Genomic DNA, 17,578 nt, shown 5'->3' on the forward strand with positions numbered 1-17,578 from the left:
GAGGGCAGGGCCCGGCCTCCACTGGACACAAGGGAGGAGGAGGGTGACCTGGGAACACAGGCTCCGCATCAGGGACCTGCTCCACCCCATGCCCTCGACATCACCTGGGGCTTGACTTGGAGCCAAGGCTTAAGTGCAAGTGGCCCAGGGATACCCCAGGAGGGAAACAACGCAGTGAGAAAGGGGAGGACGGCGACAGTCCACACAGGTGCAGCTGGAGCCCAGCTCTGCAGGTGCTCTCGGAGCTAGTTCAGGACGCGCCCTCCGGGGCTGCCCGCGTGAAGGAGCCAGGGGTTTACACAGCCAGCAGCTCGGGCTCAGGCTCATCACCACGTGTCCTATAGCTGAACAACGCGGTCTCCGAAAGCTGGAGAAAACCCTCAGGCAAAGGAACGCAGGGCTGGCAGGCACCTCCAATGGGAGAAGCAGGGAGAGTGACGAGACATAGGCCATGTTCCAGCACCATCTCGGGCGACCACTAAGGACATGACTCAGTCTCCCTGTGTCTGCTTTTCCTCTTGGGTAGAATGGAAGCAGTGAGAAAAATCACCTCCCCGGGTCAAGGGGATTCCACGAATTAATGCACGCAAAGTTCTTAGAAGAGATGCCGCCATGTGTAATGATCAGCATCCAGGGACCCTAAGGGTCGGGACCCCTGGGAATCCTTTAGGTTTGTCCCGTCTCTTCGAAAGGCAAACTCGGAGGCTGACCCCAACATCCCCGACGTTTACAGGCTTTCTGCAGTTTTCTGCAGTTCTCACAGTTTTGTTTCCCACTTGGAGGTCTGATGAGTGACCTCGAGCCTTAGGCTGGTGAACTTTCTAGATGACCTTGTCTGGGACGCCCATTTCTCCAGCTGTCAAATGGGAGCAAGGATTGCCTATGCCTACACACCCCCCCGCTTCAGGGAGGAGAATAAACATGTTAACCTGGGGTGGGGGGGCTGTGGATCTGCAAGCGGCACTGGTGCTCGGCCCCCCATTACTCACCGCACTTCCTGGGGGGCCGCCGGTACCAGGTGGGCCCGCAGTTCCAGGACTGCCCTATTCAGAAGCAGAACTTTAGAAAGGCCCAATGTATCGATGACAAACAGTTACCCCAGAGTCTCTCCAAAACTGCCTTCTCCTCAGTTCACTGTAGCTTGCTACTTCCGACCTGACGTTCCCTCCACGGGCAAGGTGAGCCTCCTCCCGTGCCTATGTGGTGGCACCCAGCCGGCCAGACCTCCAGTAGGTGGGATGCTGGCACAGACGTGGGAGACAGGAGGACAGAAGGGCTCTTGGAAGTTCCTTAAGACCAAGGCATGGAGGTGGCAGAGGGGGTGTGTGCGTGTGCACATACGTGCGTGTGTGAGTGTGTGCATGCCTGTGTGTTGACTTTGACAGATGAATCAGGGAATGCTTCCTGGAGGAAGTGCACTTGAACGCAACACTGATGGTTAACAAAGATTCCACGGGAGGAGGTGTGGGGGTCAACACCCATGGAGATGGGAAGCAGGGAACTCCCCAAGGGCTGGAGGCTACTCGTGTTTCTCCCAGGCGTCCGTGCCTGCACTCGGCTTCACTGCCCTGCAGGCTGCCTTCCGCCCAGGGCTCTGTCTGTCTACTAGCCGGGAGGAGCCTGCCATCTGCCCCCGCCCTGTGACATCCACGTCGGTCATTGCCTTGGCTGACCCCATTCCCACTCCGCCACAGGCACAGATGACCTGGGTGTGCAAGTGCCCTCCAGCCGGGGGCCTCTAACCCACGGTCCAGGACCTCTAACTACCACCACTGCTTCACACAGAGCCGCTGTGGAGGTGGCCTCATTCCACCAGCGCCACACGGGAGCCTGAGCTCTGCGGCCCTGCACCAGGACACTTCACTCCATCAGCCCCAGGGTCCAGTGCCCACCCCACGGAGATTCTGGCCCCGCGGGAGGTGAGGCAGAGCAGCGCAGAGCTCAGGAGGTGTGTGCATGAAGGCACCTGTCTGCCCGTGTCCCTAGCTGCCCCGTGTGCTGGGAGTTTCTATAGGGGTGTGTACATCACTGTATGTGTGCAGGCTGGTTTTAGAGCACGTGTATGTGTGAGTGGGTGCTGGCGTGTCCCTGTGTGCTTCACCCCTGTGCGTGTGGAAGGACACTCCGTTTGTGGGCTGGGCATGTGGACAAAGCCCTGAAAGGCTGGGAATGTTGCAGAGACCAGGATGTCTCTCCTGGTCCTCGCTGCTCCAGGGGCACCCGGCCCTGGCTGAGCACCCCGCCCATCCCTCCCATCGGCCCTGAGCTGTGAGCCCAGGGGCACATGCCCGGCCCAGCCTCCCTCCACGGCCCCCAGGAGGCACGTGGGGCATGAGGACTCACAGGGTTTCCAGCTGTTCCAGGTGCCCCACGTGGGCCTTCTTGTCCCTTGGCACCCTGCCCGGGACACAAAGGGGGAGGTGAGACATCTTGGGGAAGCTGCCCACGTCCCCCCATGCAGGGCCATCTCGGGACAGCCTGCTCATCAGAGTCAGTGGATGCAAACAGCAGGACAGGGGGCAGAGTCCAAAGCACGCAGAAATCACAACCCCCTGGCCATGGGGCTCGGCCTGTTATCTCGTCCCGTCCTCACCACCCCTGGGGACAGGTGTCAGCGCTGACACATTATTAGATAAATGGGGCTCACAGAGACAGGACGGCCCAGGCCCATAGAGCCAGCCAGTGCCCCCCTGGGGTCTGAGTCCCCACAGGTCACTCCAAAAGGACCTCTCCAGAGAACGTGCCTGAGAGAGGCAGTTTCTAAGAAGCCCAAGCAGAGAAAAATGACAACAAAATCAAAATGCTAAACCGCATCAGCGTCCCTTACACCGGAGCTGCCAATCAGAGCTGGGAAGGAGGGCATTCCTGCATCTGAACCGCCCTGTGCTCTAGCATCGCTTCCCCATCCAGGGGTCCAGAGGCAGCACCCACCCCCAGGGCTGCGTTCTGGGGGTGCCTTGTGAGGGCCTTCAGCCCTGGGGCACTGGGCTCACAGCACCTATGGCAGCGCCCCCTGGTGGGTAGCCCCCAAATGCCAGGCACACTGACCAGTGGGGACAGGGAGGGACAGGGGGGCTGCTGGGGATTCCTGCACCTCAGAGCCCACAGGTGGAGACAGGGCTTCTTACCGGTGCTCCAGTGGGTCCCCGAGGCCCCAGTTCTCCAGGATGGCCCTGGGATCCCTGCAACGCAACAACCATCAAGGAACTAAGTCATCACCTTAGCTCTTAGCAGAGGGGAGTGGGGCAAGGACACATGCAACGGTCTGATTTGGGATCCACGGTGAGGACATCCTCGGAGCCCTGAGGAAGGAGGGAGGCGCTGCATTCAGTTAGCGGGGATCCTGTGGGTAGATCGTACAGTTCAGACCTGCCGCCACGCGGCCCTTGGACGCCCTGTAACCAGTGCACAGGCTGAAGGGCATGGGGTGCGGGGTGCAGGGCACTCACCGGTTCCCCAGGCACACCGGGATCACCCTTCTCTCCTTTTGGCCCTTGTTCTCCCTGTTGGAGAAGCACAGAGTATAGTAGACATGCCCTGCCCCGCCCACAGATCAGCCACACTGCCCCCACCCCGCCCCGTCCTTTGTCTGCACCTGACCCATTAGCAAAGGCTGCTCCCTCAGCCTCTCCCCTGTGACCCCCTTGGACTCTGATGATTCTTACTCATCCTTCGAATCTAAGACCAAGAATCGCTTCTGCAGGGAAGCTGACCCCAAACTCGGGGACTCGCATGGCAGCGCGATGCTGTCCTGTCCTGCCCTGTCCTGCCCCATGTCCTCCACACACTTGACCCACAGCAGTTTTACCCTTTTTGTATGGTTTGGGTTCGACTCCCACCCCCTTCAGCCCCAAGCCCTGCAAGCGCAGATCATCAATGAATAATGATGGAAGGAATGTTGAGGGGAGAGACCTTTTTCAGACTCCGAGCTCTCCCCTTCCTTGTCTTGATGAAGAAGCTGGGGAAAGGGCTTTGCTTGAGGGATCTGGCAGACTGGAGACTGAATGCCGCACTCTTGGTGGCCAGACTGGGGTGTCTAATTTTGCTGAAGAAGAGATGGGCCACAGACAGGTAAAGGGGTGCCACACTGGGAGCTGCCCAGAATGGAACAATCTAATGTTGGGAAGAGACAGGCCATTCTCCTGATCTGCTGCTATCACATCCAGGACTCCCAACACACCTCCCAGGAGGCGTAGAGAGACAAGAGAGCCTCACCCTGCTCTTCACAAGTGACAGGGAGAAGGTGGGCAGATAGGAGGCTCCATCAGGGGCAGACCTGGAAGGGCTTAGGCCTCTATCTTTCAAGAGCTGAAGGGCCATCGTGGGAGAGGGGTGGAGACAGTGGACCAGAGTGAAAACAGCCTCAGCTCTAGATCCATAGGAACTGACCTAGAACTCGGCTTCTCCAGTGAGCTGCCTCTATAACCTTGGGTGAAGCATTTAGCCACAGTGTCTTCTGTGACCACAGCTGCTAAATGAACAGGTGTTCTCTCTTGCACACAGCATGAGGATTCAGTGACACAGAGAAGGGGCAGCAGAGATGAGCCCCAAAGGGGAGAGCGGGGGTGGGTCTGTGGAGCTCTCTGGGGAGACCAGGGTAACCATGGAAGCCTGTGCGTCAGAAGGGCCGTGCATGGCTCCTTCTACAGAAGCAGGACCTAGAGCTGTCCGAGAGTGCCACAGGCTGTTTAGGGAGACACTAGGCACCCCATCTGCAGGAAGGTCCTGGGAGAGATGGGATGAGCACCGCCTGAAGTGGAGAAGGGAGACCTGCAAAGGCAGGGTTTTGAAAGCACAGGCTTCTGAGACCGGGAGGCCTAGAGAGGACCCTGGAATCATCTAGAAGGCGAACTCTAACATGTGCGTTAGGGAGCCTGGGGCAGGCTAGTGGCATGAGACACTGGTGGACAGGCTGCTTTCTCTCCCCATGCACAGGCAGACTCGGGAGACCTTGCCCCAGAGGTTCCTGCCTGCCCACCTGTCCCGAGTGACGGGTGGGTCCCCCAGTTAGCATCTGCGTGGCCCTGGCTGGTTTTCTCTGTCTGCATCGTGTGTCACACTCAGTCTGCATGGTCTTCCTCGGGGAGCTGTGGCCAAGACTCACTGAGATTGCTCTAGGAAATGCTCTGCAGCACCAACACAGGGGTGACCTCACTCTTTCCTGTAGAGGCTCCATCGCAAACCAGCTCAGAACACACTCTGGCTCCATTCACCAGGGACAGCAACACCTTTCTCCCAGCACGTTTTCCTCCTAGGAAACTTTCCACGGGGGGATTTTCCAAACTCTTTGGTCCTCCAGTCACTGGCCATACAACCCGTAAAGACAAAAGGGCTAACGGGATTATCTTGGGTGATGCACTGGGGCAAGGGACTGTAGGTGGCAGGAAGACAGGCTCAGGACCCACGAGTGGTCGGGCCAGGCCAGAGGAGGGAGGGAGGGAGCCTGGGGGCTCACAGGCAAGGTGTTCCAGCCATTTCCAGCCTGGGGCCTGGGAGTCAGTGGGGAGGCAGAGCCTTCACTCCAGGAGCACATAGTGGGTGCTCATCAATCATCATTGAATGCATGGGTGTGACTGGCTTCTCTTCCTGACTCCCCCGACTGGTGAGGTCAGCCACATCAACACCCTCTCTGCACTCGGTGTCATCCCAGCAAACTCAAGCTCTGATTGGCATCCTGAAGATTCCTTTGCAGGCTGAGGGGTCAGAGTAAGGCTGCCCCAGACCCTTCCCCAGATAACTGCTTCTGCACCACCTTCTAGCCAACCCCCTCCAGTTGCAAAGGCCCTCTGAGTTCTTAGCTGCAATTTTCCCCAGTCCCAGGCTGCTTGTCCCTCCTTCCTCCAGCGAAGGACTGGATCCCCCCTCCAGACCTGCACACTGCCTCAAGGCCTCCCCAGGCGTGGTCTGCAGCCAGCCCCAGCAGACTTCTCCATCTCCAGGCAGAGGGAGGTGGACTTTTCCTTCCAGGCCTCCTGCCTTGCTCTGTTTCCTTGCTTCATTATGCCCCGAACTTTGCCACCCGTTCCCTGTGCAGGGACTCAAAGGAGCGGGCCTCTGGAGAGCAAGGAGATGTCAAACAACACTTTTCCAAACCATCAATAAAAATACAGTTACCATGGCGACGAGGCCAGTCCAGAGAGATACATGCAATAATCCCCAATGAATCTTTTTTTTTTTCATAGACACAATTTCCTCACTTTGCAACCTGAAGTCAGTGGTTTCCTGGTTTCCAGAAATCTCAGACCCTGCAGGAAGTGTCCCCATTGGGGGACAAAGGGGAAGCCTGGCAGACCCCGGCTCCCCGTCATGAGTCTTCTGGCCGGAATGCCTTGAAATCATCTTTAATGGAGCAATTCCTTTAAGGAAAGGCTGGCCCTATAGGCTGATCTCCAGCTCAAGGGGCTCAGGGTGGGCCCATGGGAGGGAGACCCAGAGGACAGAGGGAAGGGAGACAACGTGAGGTAGCATGATATGAGTGGCTACCATCTGGGTAAGCCGAGTCTCAGTAGCAGGTGGGGACAGCCGCTCTGGCCAGTCACAGTCTTATAGCTGAAAACCCCACCTCAGTTCCTATCTCCAAGGCAGGCCCTCTGCAACTTGCTTAGCTTCTCTGACCCACAAGGCATCATCTGTGAAATGGGGGCACATCTGCATCCCTCAGGGACACTCCGCGCTGCCTTCCCGGCACCTGCCATGTGGGATGCTCTCCTGCTCTGTCCCTTTGACTCCTTTTTTGTCGGAAAGTAGGGGACACAGCCAGAGCCACACAAATCTGTTCTCTCCAAAAGGCAACTCCCAACAACTTCTGAAGTCCACGCCGCCCGGTGACACCCTGTCCACCACTCCTCCTCCCCATCTCACCTCTGAAGAAGCTCAAAGGGCTTCTCCTTCTACCAGGATCTCAGCAGAAGGAGATCCTGGCTCAATCCCCCTGCTCCCAACTTTCCCGTCAAATACAGGATTCGCTGCAGCTTTTTATGTGTAACTAGTTAACAGCGAGCACAAGGAGAAAGCAACTACAGAAACACGGATGTCTGCAGGCTCTCAGCAGCTGTGTGGCCCCGAGCAGTGAGAAGCCCATCCTGAGAGCAAAGGGGACCAGCAAGCACATGCCTCTGGCTTCAGTGCTGCTGACAGCAAGAGGAGAGCCCGGAAACACTTCTTTCCCCAAGCGACTTTCGCTAACGGAGGAAAAGCTTCCTAGCGGTTGCAGTGATGGTGAGCCTCCTTGTCTGTCAAGGGTTGGTCTTCATGAGAAGCCCCAAGTGCTCCCTCCGCCGCCACCCCCGAAGCTGGCCAGGTCTCCGCTGTCTACTCTCAGAACAGCCCCTCTTAGACCCAGGGCCCCACCCCTGATGCACTTCAGTCTCCGGGTCCCCTTCACGGCCCCCATCCTCAGTAATGCTCCTTGGGATTCTTCAGTTGCCTGCCACAGCACACAGCCCTGTTCTCCTCGAGACCACCAGCTTTTTGTGCAGCGGAGAACCAACTTCCCCCAAAGAGAGGGCTGGCCCTTGCCCTCAGCCTGCAGGAGGTGATCTCCAGGCCGCTGGACCACCTGCCTGACACTGGAGCCAGGTCCTTGCAGGGCCTGTCCTCACCACCCCACCCTGGCTGCCAGGACAGATCTGGAAGTGCAGCCACTGGGAAGCCCCATGTGGTGGGGCCAAGTCAGGACCTGGAGCACGCAGGCATCGTGGGCCTGGCTGGGGGCCACCTGCAGCCCCGAGGGGCCGTAGCTACTCACTGGCATCCTTGAGTGTGGTGTGAACAGGGACGTCTGAAAAGGAAACCACAGAAATGAGAAAAGTGTGACTTGACTGTCACAACCTGCCTCTAAGAGATGGACCAAGTGGGAGAAGGGGGCCCCAGGGCTTCCTGGAGTGACTGTTAATGTGAACAGGCACCATGACTGATTGCTCTCCAGTCCCTGAGCTGAGGTCGAGGCAGGGCAGAAAAGCACTGTGGGTAGATGGGGGACCCTGGAGTTTCACCCCCCCAAAAAAACTGTGTGACCACCTGTCAGCTTCTATTCCCTCACTGTTAAAGTGGGGCAGAAAACTCCTCCACCCGGGGTGCTGTGAGCTGAAATGGAGAGGCCGTGCAAGTAATCAGAGCCTGGGACCCCGGGCCTCCACCAGCGTCCACCACCACCAGCATCCACTGGCGATGATGTACGTGAGTAGGAAACCAGGGGAGGTGCGCCCTGGGCACCAGGAGCCAACTTATGCAAAACTCTTTATCCCAGCACATAGAGCGCCGTGGGCTGGCCCCTGTGTGCCCCTCCAGCCCCACCCCACGTTCATGCCGCAGTTAGCGTGTCGCAGACTTCAAGGCTTCTCAGGCCACAGGGCGTCTGCCCCTGCCACTCCTCCAGCCGGGAACGTGCTGTCCTCCTCCCTTTATCCAGCTGACTATGGTCCATCCTTCAGGCCTTTTTTCAACATCATGTCTTCAAAGACCTCACCTTTCCTCTCCACCACTCAAATATAAATTAGGTCCCCTTGTCGTTCTCCCTGATTGAACCCTGTTCTTTCCTCTGGTGGCATTCACTATAATTTGTCACATATGTGTATCAGGGCCACCAGGTGACTAGAGTCTGCCTCCCCTACTAGGCTGAAGCTCCAGGGCTCCCAAACCCTGCCAGTGCCTGGCTCACGGCAGGTGTTCAAAAAAATAAGTGAATGGGCCAAAGGACATCATGGATTCTAGTCCAAAAACACAATGAAGTCAAAATAGAAGGATAAAAACAAGTTTTTCAAATACACCTTGCCTTCCAAGTAACCCAATACTTGTCTCTTCTCCAGAAGAAACCACTGTTTTTCAGTTTAGTAAATTTTTCTATATATTTCCACATAATTATGAATGTATAGAAACACATGACTTTGTACAAGAATTACACAAATACCACCAGCAAGCACACAGCTATTCATCCTTATATGAATAAACCCCCATATTCTTCACAATAACAAAGAAGCAGATCATCTATATTCCCTGCATCATGGATAAGAAAATTGGAGGCAGGTAAAGTGCTTAACGAAGCTCCCACCACTAGTGAATGTGCAGTAGGAACCAGCCCCACCTGGGTGGGCCCTGGAGGCCATGCTGGTTTCTCTATGCATCTTTCCTGAGCATCGGTACCTTTCCAAAGCCACGTACATTGTGTGTGTGTACGTGTGTGTGCATATGCACGTGTGTGTATTTTTATAAACTAGGATTCCATGACATGGATATTCTGTGGTTTACTTAATTCTATGCTTATGTCATGTGGGTTGCCTATAATATTTCATTATAAACAAAACTACAATGTACATCCTTGTACATGCTTTTTCAAATACACACAGTGTAAATATTTATCTGGGATAGATACCTGGGAATGAAATTTCTAAGCTAACATGTACATACTTTATATGTGACTACTGAGGAACTTCTCAATTCAGTGTTACTGATTTGCCCTCACACTAAATAACAGTGCTCATTTCCCTGCATGCTTCCCAACATAAGATGTTTCCAGTATTACACAGTTTTATACGAATGGTTCCAACTCTTAATTTGGTTCTGAGATTCTTCTGACATCCTTATAGAATGGTTGAGTCTCATTTTGATAGGCATGCGTATGGGGAAGAGATTGAGCTGTGGAATAATAATTTAATGTACATAAAAACCACAGACTAAGATTCTTTGTCACACTGTAAATGGGATTTCTGGGTGTTCAGGCTTTCAACTCCTGGCCTCCATATTTGCCCAGCCAAAGCCAGCAATGAAGACATGTTCAATTTCCCTGAAATCAACTGATCAAAGCACAGAATATTAAGGCTGGGAAGAAACATTAAAATGAAAAAAAAAAAACCCAAAATATGCTCCCCTATATATAGCAGTCATTTTTAATTTACTGTTTATTATGTACCAGAAACTGGACTACATACTTGTTATGATCTCAGTTAATTTTCGCTAGAAATGTACAAGACAGCTGGGTATAATAGTTTTTCTTAACAGATGAAAAGACGGGGTCTTTGAAATTAAACAATGTATCTAAGACAACAGTGCTGGTGGATGGCATAGCATGGACTCAGAAACTCAAACCCACTTTTTTCTGGCTCTGAAGCCCATGGTCTTACTCACTACTCAACACCAAGTACAGTGACTGGGTGGAAGCATGAGCCCTGGTTATATACCCATTTTGCAGTCTTACTCTGGATGAAGTGTCCCCCTGTTTCTTGTCTCTGGACCTCATTTTCCCCACATGTAACAGGTGGGGACATACTGTGTCTAGCCAATGTTCTGATAAATAGTAAGTATGCTTGCTGCATAAAATAAATCAATAAGCACAAGGTGGTTCTTAAAGAAGCTTATGTATTTCTGGATACAAGACCTAGGAATAGGCCTAGCTACTGACGATCTCCATTAAAAAGATGTTTATAACTAAGTGGTATGGGAGGAAGGGAGCTACCCAATGCCTGAGGGATTCAAAGAAAAAATGAGGATAAGAAGCAGAGTAACTTACAGTTCCGGGTAATCCAGGGGGGCCTGCAGGACCAGCTTCACCCTAGATGAAAAAACGGAACATAAAAGATCATTAATCTTCCTGCCAACTCTGCTTATCCTGGGACACCTTTCCCCAGACAACAGAATCACCCAGCCAGTATCTACTTTGACAGACAGATAGACAGAGAGATTCTGAATTATAAAATATTTCAGACATAAGAAACCTTATGTTTTGAGAATTATGTATGCTAATATGGCTAGCTGTAGATCATTTATATCACACTACACTAGTCCACTGTGAATATGGAAATAGAGTGATCCATTATCCACCTTCTTGTTGACGACACTTAGTTCTTGCTTACTAATGATGTAGCAAACATCCCCGCTCTGCGCCCTTGGGCACAAAGACGGGAGCTCCCTTACAGACTCCATGGGTCCTGTCCCAGCCCAAGTGGAGGGGATGGGCTCTTCTCAGGGGACTGAGAGGACAAATCTACATTCCTGTAAACAACGCAAGTCTGGGAGTTAAGCCTCCTGAGCTTTCAACCTCAATCTAACATTTTATACGTTATTTTACCTCATTGGGCTTGTTTACCTCTTTGTAAAATAATGATAAAGGTACACAGTAACACAGGGACATTGACAGATCATCTTCAGCAGGGGCCCAATAAGGAGGAAATTGTTATACATTTGACCTGAAGGAAGGGGGCCACTGGGCTGTCCATGTAGGAGGAACCACAGGGAGCAGACATGGTCCCCAAAGCCTGCCACTCCATGTGCGCCACAGGATGCCAGGACATGCATGTCTGTGCCCACGTGTGTTCCAAGTGGCCCGGGGTTAGGTCTGTTGAAGGCCTTCCATGCATGGTTAGTAAACAAATGAGTGAATAAAACTGGCTTAGAAAGGGACAAGGCCACTCTTAGTAAGCAACAATAATAAATTAATATAGCTACACTGTTTCTATCTTATTTCTATTTTTCTACAGTATTTAATTCCAGTTACTGAGTTATGTTTTTATACGTATTAACTCATTTAGTCTCCATAGAAATGGCTATAACACAGATACCCATTTCAGAGATGAGGACACTGACGCCTAACGTTCATTTACCTGCTCAAAGTCACGGCCAGCACATGGCTGAGCCTGGTTTTAAACTCAGAATCCAAGCAGCATTGCCTTCACTAAAGTTCCAGAGGTTTTTTCAGAAAGGAAAACACTTTCTCAGTGTTATTTGCATTACCCGATTTTACCTAATTATCCTCCTGACACTGACATCCTCATGTTCCAGAAACAATCTCATTTAAACCAGTTTACCCCACATTAAAAAGTCTGAATAATCAAAGTTGAGTGTTTCCTGGTGATAAAGGAAATTTTCAGCGTTTCAGGTCTCTGGGCCCTGCTCCTGGGCTCCCAGGGAAGCCATCCTCCGACATTTGCCAACATCAAAATGACTCAGCAAAACTTCAAAGCATAGGCTCTATTTCTGCCCCAGCACACAGTGTACATCTACCTCGTTAAAAAAAATAAAATAGGATAACCAAAAGGGAACATTCCAAATGTAAAGATAAGAAAAACAATACAAAACCTCCCTGGTTCCCATAAGATGAAAGTCATACAGGCTTGCACACACTGAAAACAGAAGATAAAGTCTGTAACTTTCTGGAATGTCCTTCATCTTGATGATCATATATAACTCTGCCCCAAATGTTTCTTCCCTGTAGCAGTCTCTTTTTTGTGAAGATTGTGTATCTCGGCAGCTGTCCTAACTTGGGCTCAAATAAAACTCTTTTTTCTCTTTTAAAAAATTTTAAAGAAAGGTTTGTTCATTTGGTGTTGACACTAGTGAATGTATGGATATGTATTAAGGAGGAAAGGGCGGGCAAAGAGACTAGGTTCTCTCTCCAATCCAGAGAGCCTAAAGACTGCCTTTTGGGTAGAGCTGGCCCCTCCCTAGCACTGTGGGGTGAGGCAGGAATCGCAGGTGGGTTGTCGGGAAGACCCCCGACGGCTGCTGACCTATGAGCTCTGGAGTTCACTAGAGGATGGGTTCAGATCCCAGATCTTCCATGAAAACATGAATCCCCAGCAGCCCTTGCTGAGAAAGGAGAGGATTGTACCCAGTTTCCAAGATGCCACAGGGCTAAAAACATTCATAGCCAGTGGTGGGAAGGAATGAACTGGGAAATGGAGACAGGGAAGTGCAAGACACAGTCAGAAGGGGACAATGTTGCTTTAATGTCCTATTTTGGATTTTTGACCAGATTTGTCTATTATTACATATTTCTCTGGAGAAAAGAAAGGCAGGCCGGATTTTCTGGAACCTTGAATGTGATTCTGCCATGGGCCCAGCAGTTCTGCCAAAGCAATAAAAGGGGCTTTAGGATCTTGTGGAGCCCTTTGCATCCTGGAAATGAGTTTCTCAAATGAAAATTGCAATTCCAAAAAATTCACCAGGGCAGCAGGCCTGGGCAGCTTACCACACAAAGCCCTTTCCATTTCTGGCTCTCCATTTCTAGATAGCAGGTCTGTCCAGAGTAAAGCCCTCAGCCTCCAGCCCAAGAGAGAAGCTGGTGCGAGGCCCCTCCTGGAGCCCAGAAACACCGGGAGGGGTCAGGGGGGCACCGAGAACGGGGAATTGGAGGGGAAGACCGTGCAAACATGGGGGGATGAAGGCAGGGGGAGCATCGTGCGGGAGAAGGGGAGAAGCAAGCCCCTTGGGGTGTGCGCTGCCAATGCTCAGGTGCCCATGGGCCAGGCCAGCTCAAGGTACAGCTCTGCTGGAGCCAGGACGCTGAGCTGACCCACCGCTGGGGTTTGGATCTTGACTGCAGTGCACTCCATCCATGTGCCCCGGGAAAGCAATGTGGCTTCTCTGTGTCTCATTGTTTCTTTATCTATGAAGCGGGCATGCTATTGGTAACACGACCCTTCTCAGGGTTGTCCTGAGCATCACCAAAGTCACTACATGAGCGGTGCTTCGGCCATCCTGGCACACCGTGAGTCTGCAGCGCTCACTCCACTCACAGGACCTGAGTCACGCTTCCCAGCAGCCCTCGGAGGAAGGACTAGTGGAACCATTTCCAAGGCAGCAAGCCAAGGCACGGGGAGGTGGGGTAAGGGGTTCAGAGCCGCCTGGCGGGTAGAAGCCGACTGTAACCCAGGCCACAGCTTTGACTCAGACACCGAGACCCTCTCCACGGCCCTGCAGGCACCGCACATACACACGACGTAGGAGGGAGGCTTGGCCAATCCAGGCCCCTGATGACCAGGAGGCCAACGGCAACTCCTACCTTTTCACCTGGGTCACCTTTCAGTCCTGGGAGGCCCAGTGTGCCTTTCTCTCCCTGCGGTGAAAGATGAAATTAGAATACACCAGAACTCAACACCTGCCTTTTGCACATAAGAGCAAGTGGACCTTGGGCAAAATCCCTTTTTTCTCTTGCTCTCCTCTGGCCTTATCAGTAAATGCCAAGGTGAAGCGCAGCTCCGAGGGCTTGCCGTCAGTTAGGGGTGAAGCACCTCCTCCCCATCGGGCACCTGACATGATGCGCCCACCCGTTCCCATCCACTTCATCTGAAGATCTTCCACCCTTGCCGACTGATCGCTCAGTCCCTGTCCCTTTGCTGCAGCGGACAGACCGGAGCAGCCTGAGCCCCTTCCCTTCCTCTTCCGTAAACCTGGCCAAATACTCCCAGACCCCAGCCCAGACCACCCATTGCCCCAGGGACTGAACCCCAGAGGGGGCTGCTTTGTGAGAGCACAGGTGCAGTGCCACCACTTACCCGCTCTCCTTTCTCTCCCCTCACGCCCGGGAATCCTGGAGCTCCCGGGAGACCGGCCTCTCCCTGTGGAAACAACAGGATGCCTCTGTGCACTGGGCTCTCGGTGAGGAGGCTCTCCTGTGGGCCACGCCACGCCCCAGCCGTGTGCTCTTCCCTTCCTGCTCTCCAGCCCCCAGAGAGCTCTAGCTCAGCGGGGCTGACGCGGAAAGCAGTGATTCTAGAGATTTCTGCTCACTGGGGCGTCTCCAAGCTCTTTCTCACTTCAGCCGTTTCTTCACCAGGAACCCATTCTGCCTGTCTGGGGGTTTCCTCCTCCTCCTTGTCCTTTAGGACAATTATCACTGCCTCGCCACCTTTCCTGACATCCCCCAAGTCTGAACGAGGAGCTCTCTCCTGCCCTCCCACCCACACCTGCCACCACTCATTGCACCTGTCCCTGGCTCTTGGTTGATGGTTGTGACCCCAACACAGCGATGGAGGTGTAAGACATGCTGATAATCATTGGGTAAGTAAATGATTACATGAGATGAACGTAGTGAGCCCCCAGAGGAGAATGGATACAGGCCTAGGGCATAATAATGAATGAATGCATTGAATGAAGAATGAATGAATGAATGAAGGTATGAACAAACAGACCTTCTCTCCAGGTCGGCCCGCCAGGCCCTGCTCCCCAACTTCTCCCTGGAGACAGAATAACAGACACCCTATTATTTTTCACTCACATTTGCAGACGTCGTTCCCCAGTTGGCCCCACACATTCACAGCACCGGCCGGCCACAACTCTGGCTTCCCAAGCACGTGCGTAGCTCTAGGCAGCAGACTCCACACAGCAGTTGGGCTGTGGAAACCCAAGCGTGTGGCATTTCTAGAGGGAGGGGCCCCACACTCTCTCATATCCTCTCTCACTTCCCCCAAAATAAACCTCTGCTAGAATCGCCCTGACAGCATTTACACAGGTGAGTCCATTCATCCTGAATCTAAAAGTGTATGATTTGGAACGAGGGGCCCAAACTGTGCCTCGAAGGTCCATCCCACTCGGAGCTGTTAGCACACATTGTAGGGAGCCCAGGCCCCATGCTGGGTCCAGCGATGAAGGAGAAGTCGTTCATGAGCATGTCCACACTGGTCGCTGTCCCATGGTTGCTGTCTGGACTTTTTGGAAAACACAGGCAGCCCCGTGGTTAGAGGTGGGGGAGAGCTTTATGTTTCCTCTCTCATGGTGTGTTACAATAAAGGCAGGTCTTGGGTGAAATTCTGGTAAACATCCAAACTTATATCAGAAAGCAAACCCCCAAATATACACAGGTCCTAGCAGCTTGGATGCAGTTTTGTCCTCAGCCATTCGGTTCCTGACTAGCATTTTGTGGTCATGTTGAAGTGGGAGGCACAGGACCAGAGGGGCTTGGTCCCTGGTCCTAGGACATCTGGCTGCTGTGTTAACCAGATCCCTACAAATTACTGATGCAAATGTGTGTGGAGGGTAGTGGGGAGGGACTATAATTTCTAACTTAGGATGTGTCTTGAGAAGCACTAACTTCCTGAATGACAATTTCTAACACCCATGATGCTATTGAGCAGAACCTCAGTGTAGATTTCCACAAGGAAATGTGGTTTTCTGGTAAATGAATGGACACATAAATGAATAAATGAGCAGGTACGAATACACATAATGATTTTTCCCCGCAGCCGTACCAGACTCAGCTGGTTGTGAAGGCTAACATTACCACCACGTCTCAGAGAGGAAGGTAAGAAAGAAAGAAAAAATAACCCACAGCATTGGTTAGCATTAAGCAATTAAGCACACATCTGATGCTATAGCTCTGAGGCCACCAGGGGACCCAGCACTGGAGTGAGCACATATAGAAATTCTCCATGCATTCCGATCCCCCATGAATTCCCACTATTTACAGGCACAATTAGGAAGAACTTCTCTAACCAGAATTGTGCAAATACCTGCCACTCAAACTGTCACTTTAAATCTGCTAGGATGATTACAACTTAGCCATGGGAATTGCTGCTTACGTGCTGAGAAAGGCGCTGTGCATCTGGGTTTGGTGAGAAGGCATTTTGAAGAGCCTCAGAAGTGTCCCCTGAATTCGTGCCATGAACCCTAAGTCAAAAGCAGGGTGGACGGAGGGCTGGATGGTGTCTTGAATTCTTGATCTGTGCACACTGCAAGCCAGCTGCATTCCCTGATGGACTCAGAAACTCGCTGTCTACAACTTACCCGTAATCTTGGGAGATGCTTATCTTCAGTTGGGCATTTTGTCAAAAAAAGTAACAAGACCCCAGACCAGATCCTTTTTGAGGCTACAAAGGATGTTGTAAAACTACTATAACTGCAAAAATTCAGTTTTGAACTTCCTAGAGCCATGTTTTACACGTATTGCACTAGAAATCGGGCAAAAACACCACATGTGAGCCGGAGTAGTGGGCTTCTCTGTTCAAATCTTCCAGCCATTAGAGATCACCAGAAATATAAAACACGCAGATGGAAAGACCACAGAAATCCCCAAGAGCACCTCTGAGTTCAGCTCAACACTTCTTGAGATCAGTGGCCGCCTTCTGCAGACCCATGCATGGGGGCGAGCCTGCTTCCAAAGACCACCAGACACAATGTTGGAATTCACATGCACAAACCCAGGACTTGCCATTTTACAAATTTGAGAAAACAGAACTCTTAAGGTGTGGTTCACACCATAAAATCTACCAGGTCAAGTCAGCCAACCTGTGCAAATGTGTTAAGTCCTTTCCGGAAAATGACAGAATTTCAACCAAATGCTGAAAGGTTGCCTGGGTGCTTTTAAGACCATGAGATTCACCCCACACAAGCACCTCCGGGTGTGCATGGACACAGCTTGGTAAATTACTTATTATTGTATTTCAACGATTTGGGGATCATCATAGGTATTTTTTTTAAATGCATATGTTGCTTCTTAAAATACGAAGGAGCACAGTCTTTTAAGTGGCAAGGGGACAACTCACTGGGCACTAAGGGGGGCATGAAGCTGAGCCTCTTGCACCTGGAATCCTGACAACAGGAGGTTTCCTAGTGGACCTGGGGAGGTTCTTTCCACATCTAAATCAACCTGGGTGTGCTTGACTTTACCAGGTGTGTTTTAATCTGTGCTTTTCCTGCTCCGTTTTCTGTTGGTCTTCTAAAGAACAATCACTTTATGAAACAATGAGGCAAAGCCAGGGCCCCACATCTGCCCAGGAACACCTTCCCTGGCCAGCAAGGTGATCGGAGTCCTGCCTTCCACAGGGGCAGGTGTTGAGTTCAGGCCACTGCTGTGCTCTTGCTCGGCTGA

The 17,578-nt window shown here is 52.2% G+C and overlaps 1 protein-coding gene across 1 annotated transcript in view; it reads right to left on the bottom strand.

The window, feature by feature from the left end:
• Positions 1–17,578, bottom strand: part of COL22A1 (collagen type XXII alpha 1 chain) — a 247,120-nt gene that overhangs the window by 87,499 nt on the left and 142,043 nt on the right. Inside the window, exons 28-36 of the mRNA XM_032416080.1 lie at positions 14,904–14,948; positions 14,268–14,330; positions 13,775–13,828; positions 10,505–10,546; positions 7,748–7,780; positions 3,450–3,503; positions 3,129–3,182; positions 2,344–2,397; positions 990–1,043 (exon numbers count right to left, since the gene is read on the bottom strand). Of these exons, the coding sequence (XP_032271971.1) occupies positions 990–1,043; positions 2,344–2,397; positions 3,129–3,182; positions 3,450–3,503; positions 7,748–7,780; positions 10,505–10,546; positions 13,775–13,828; positions 14,268–14,330; positions 14,904–14,948 (453 nt within the window). The remainder of the gene's footprint in view (positions 1–989; positions 1,044–2,343; positions 2,398–3,128; positions 3,183–3,449; positions 3,504–7,747; positions 7,781–10,504; positions 10,547–13,774; positions 13,829–14,267; positions 14,331–14,903; positions 14,949–17,578) is intronic.

The sequence above is a fragment of the Phoca vitulina genome, unplaced genomic scaffold (assembly GCF_004348235.1).
Source record: "Phoca vitulina isolate PV1807 unplaced genomic scaffold, GSC_HSeal_1.0 scaffold18, whole genome shotgun sequence".
Taxonomy (NCBI): Eukaryota; Metazoa; Chordata; class Mammalia; order Carnivora; family Phocidae; genus Phoca; species Phoca vitulina.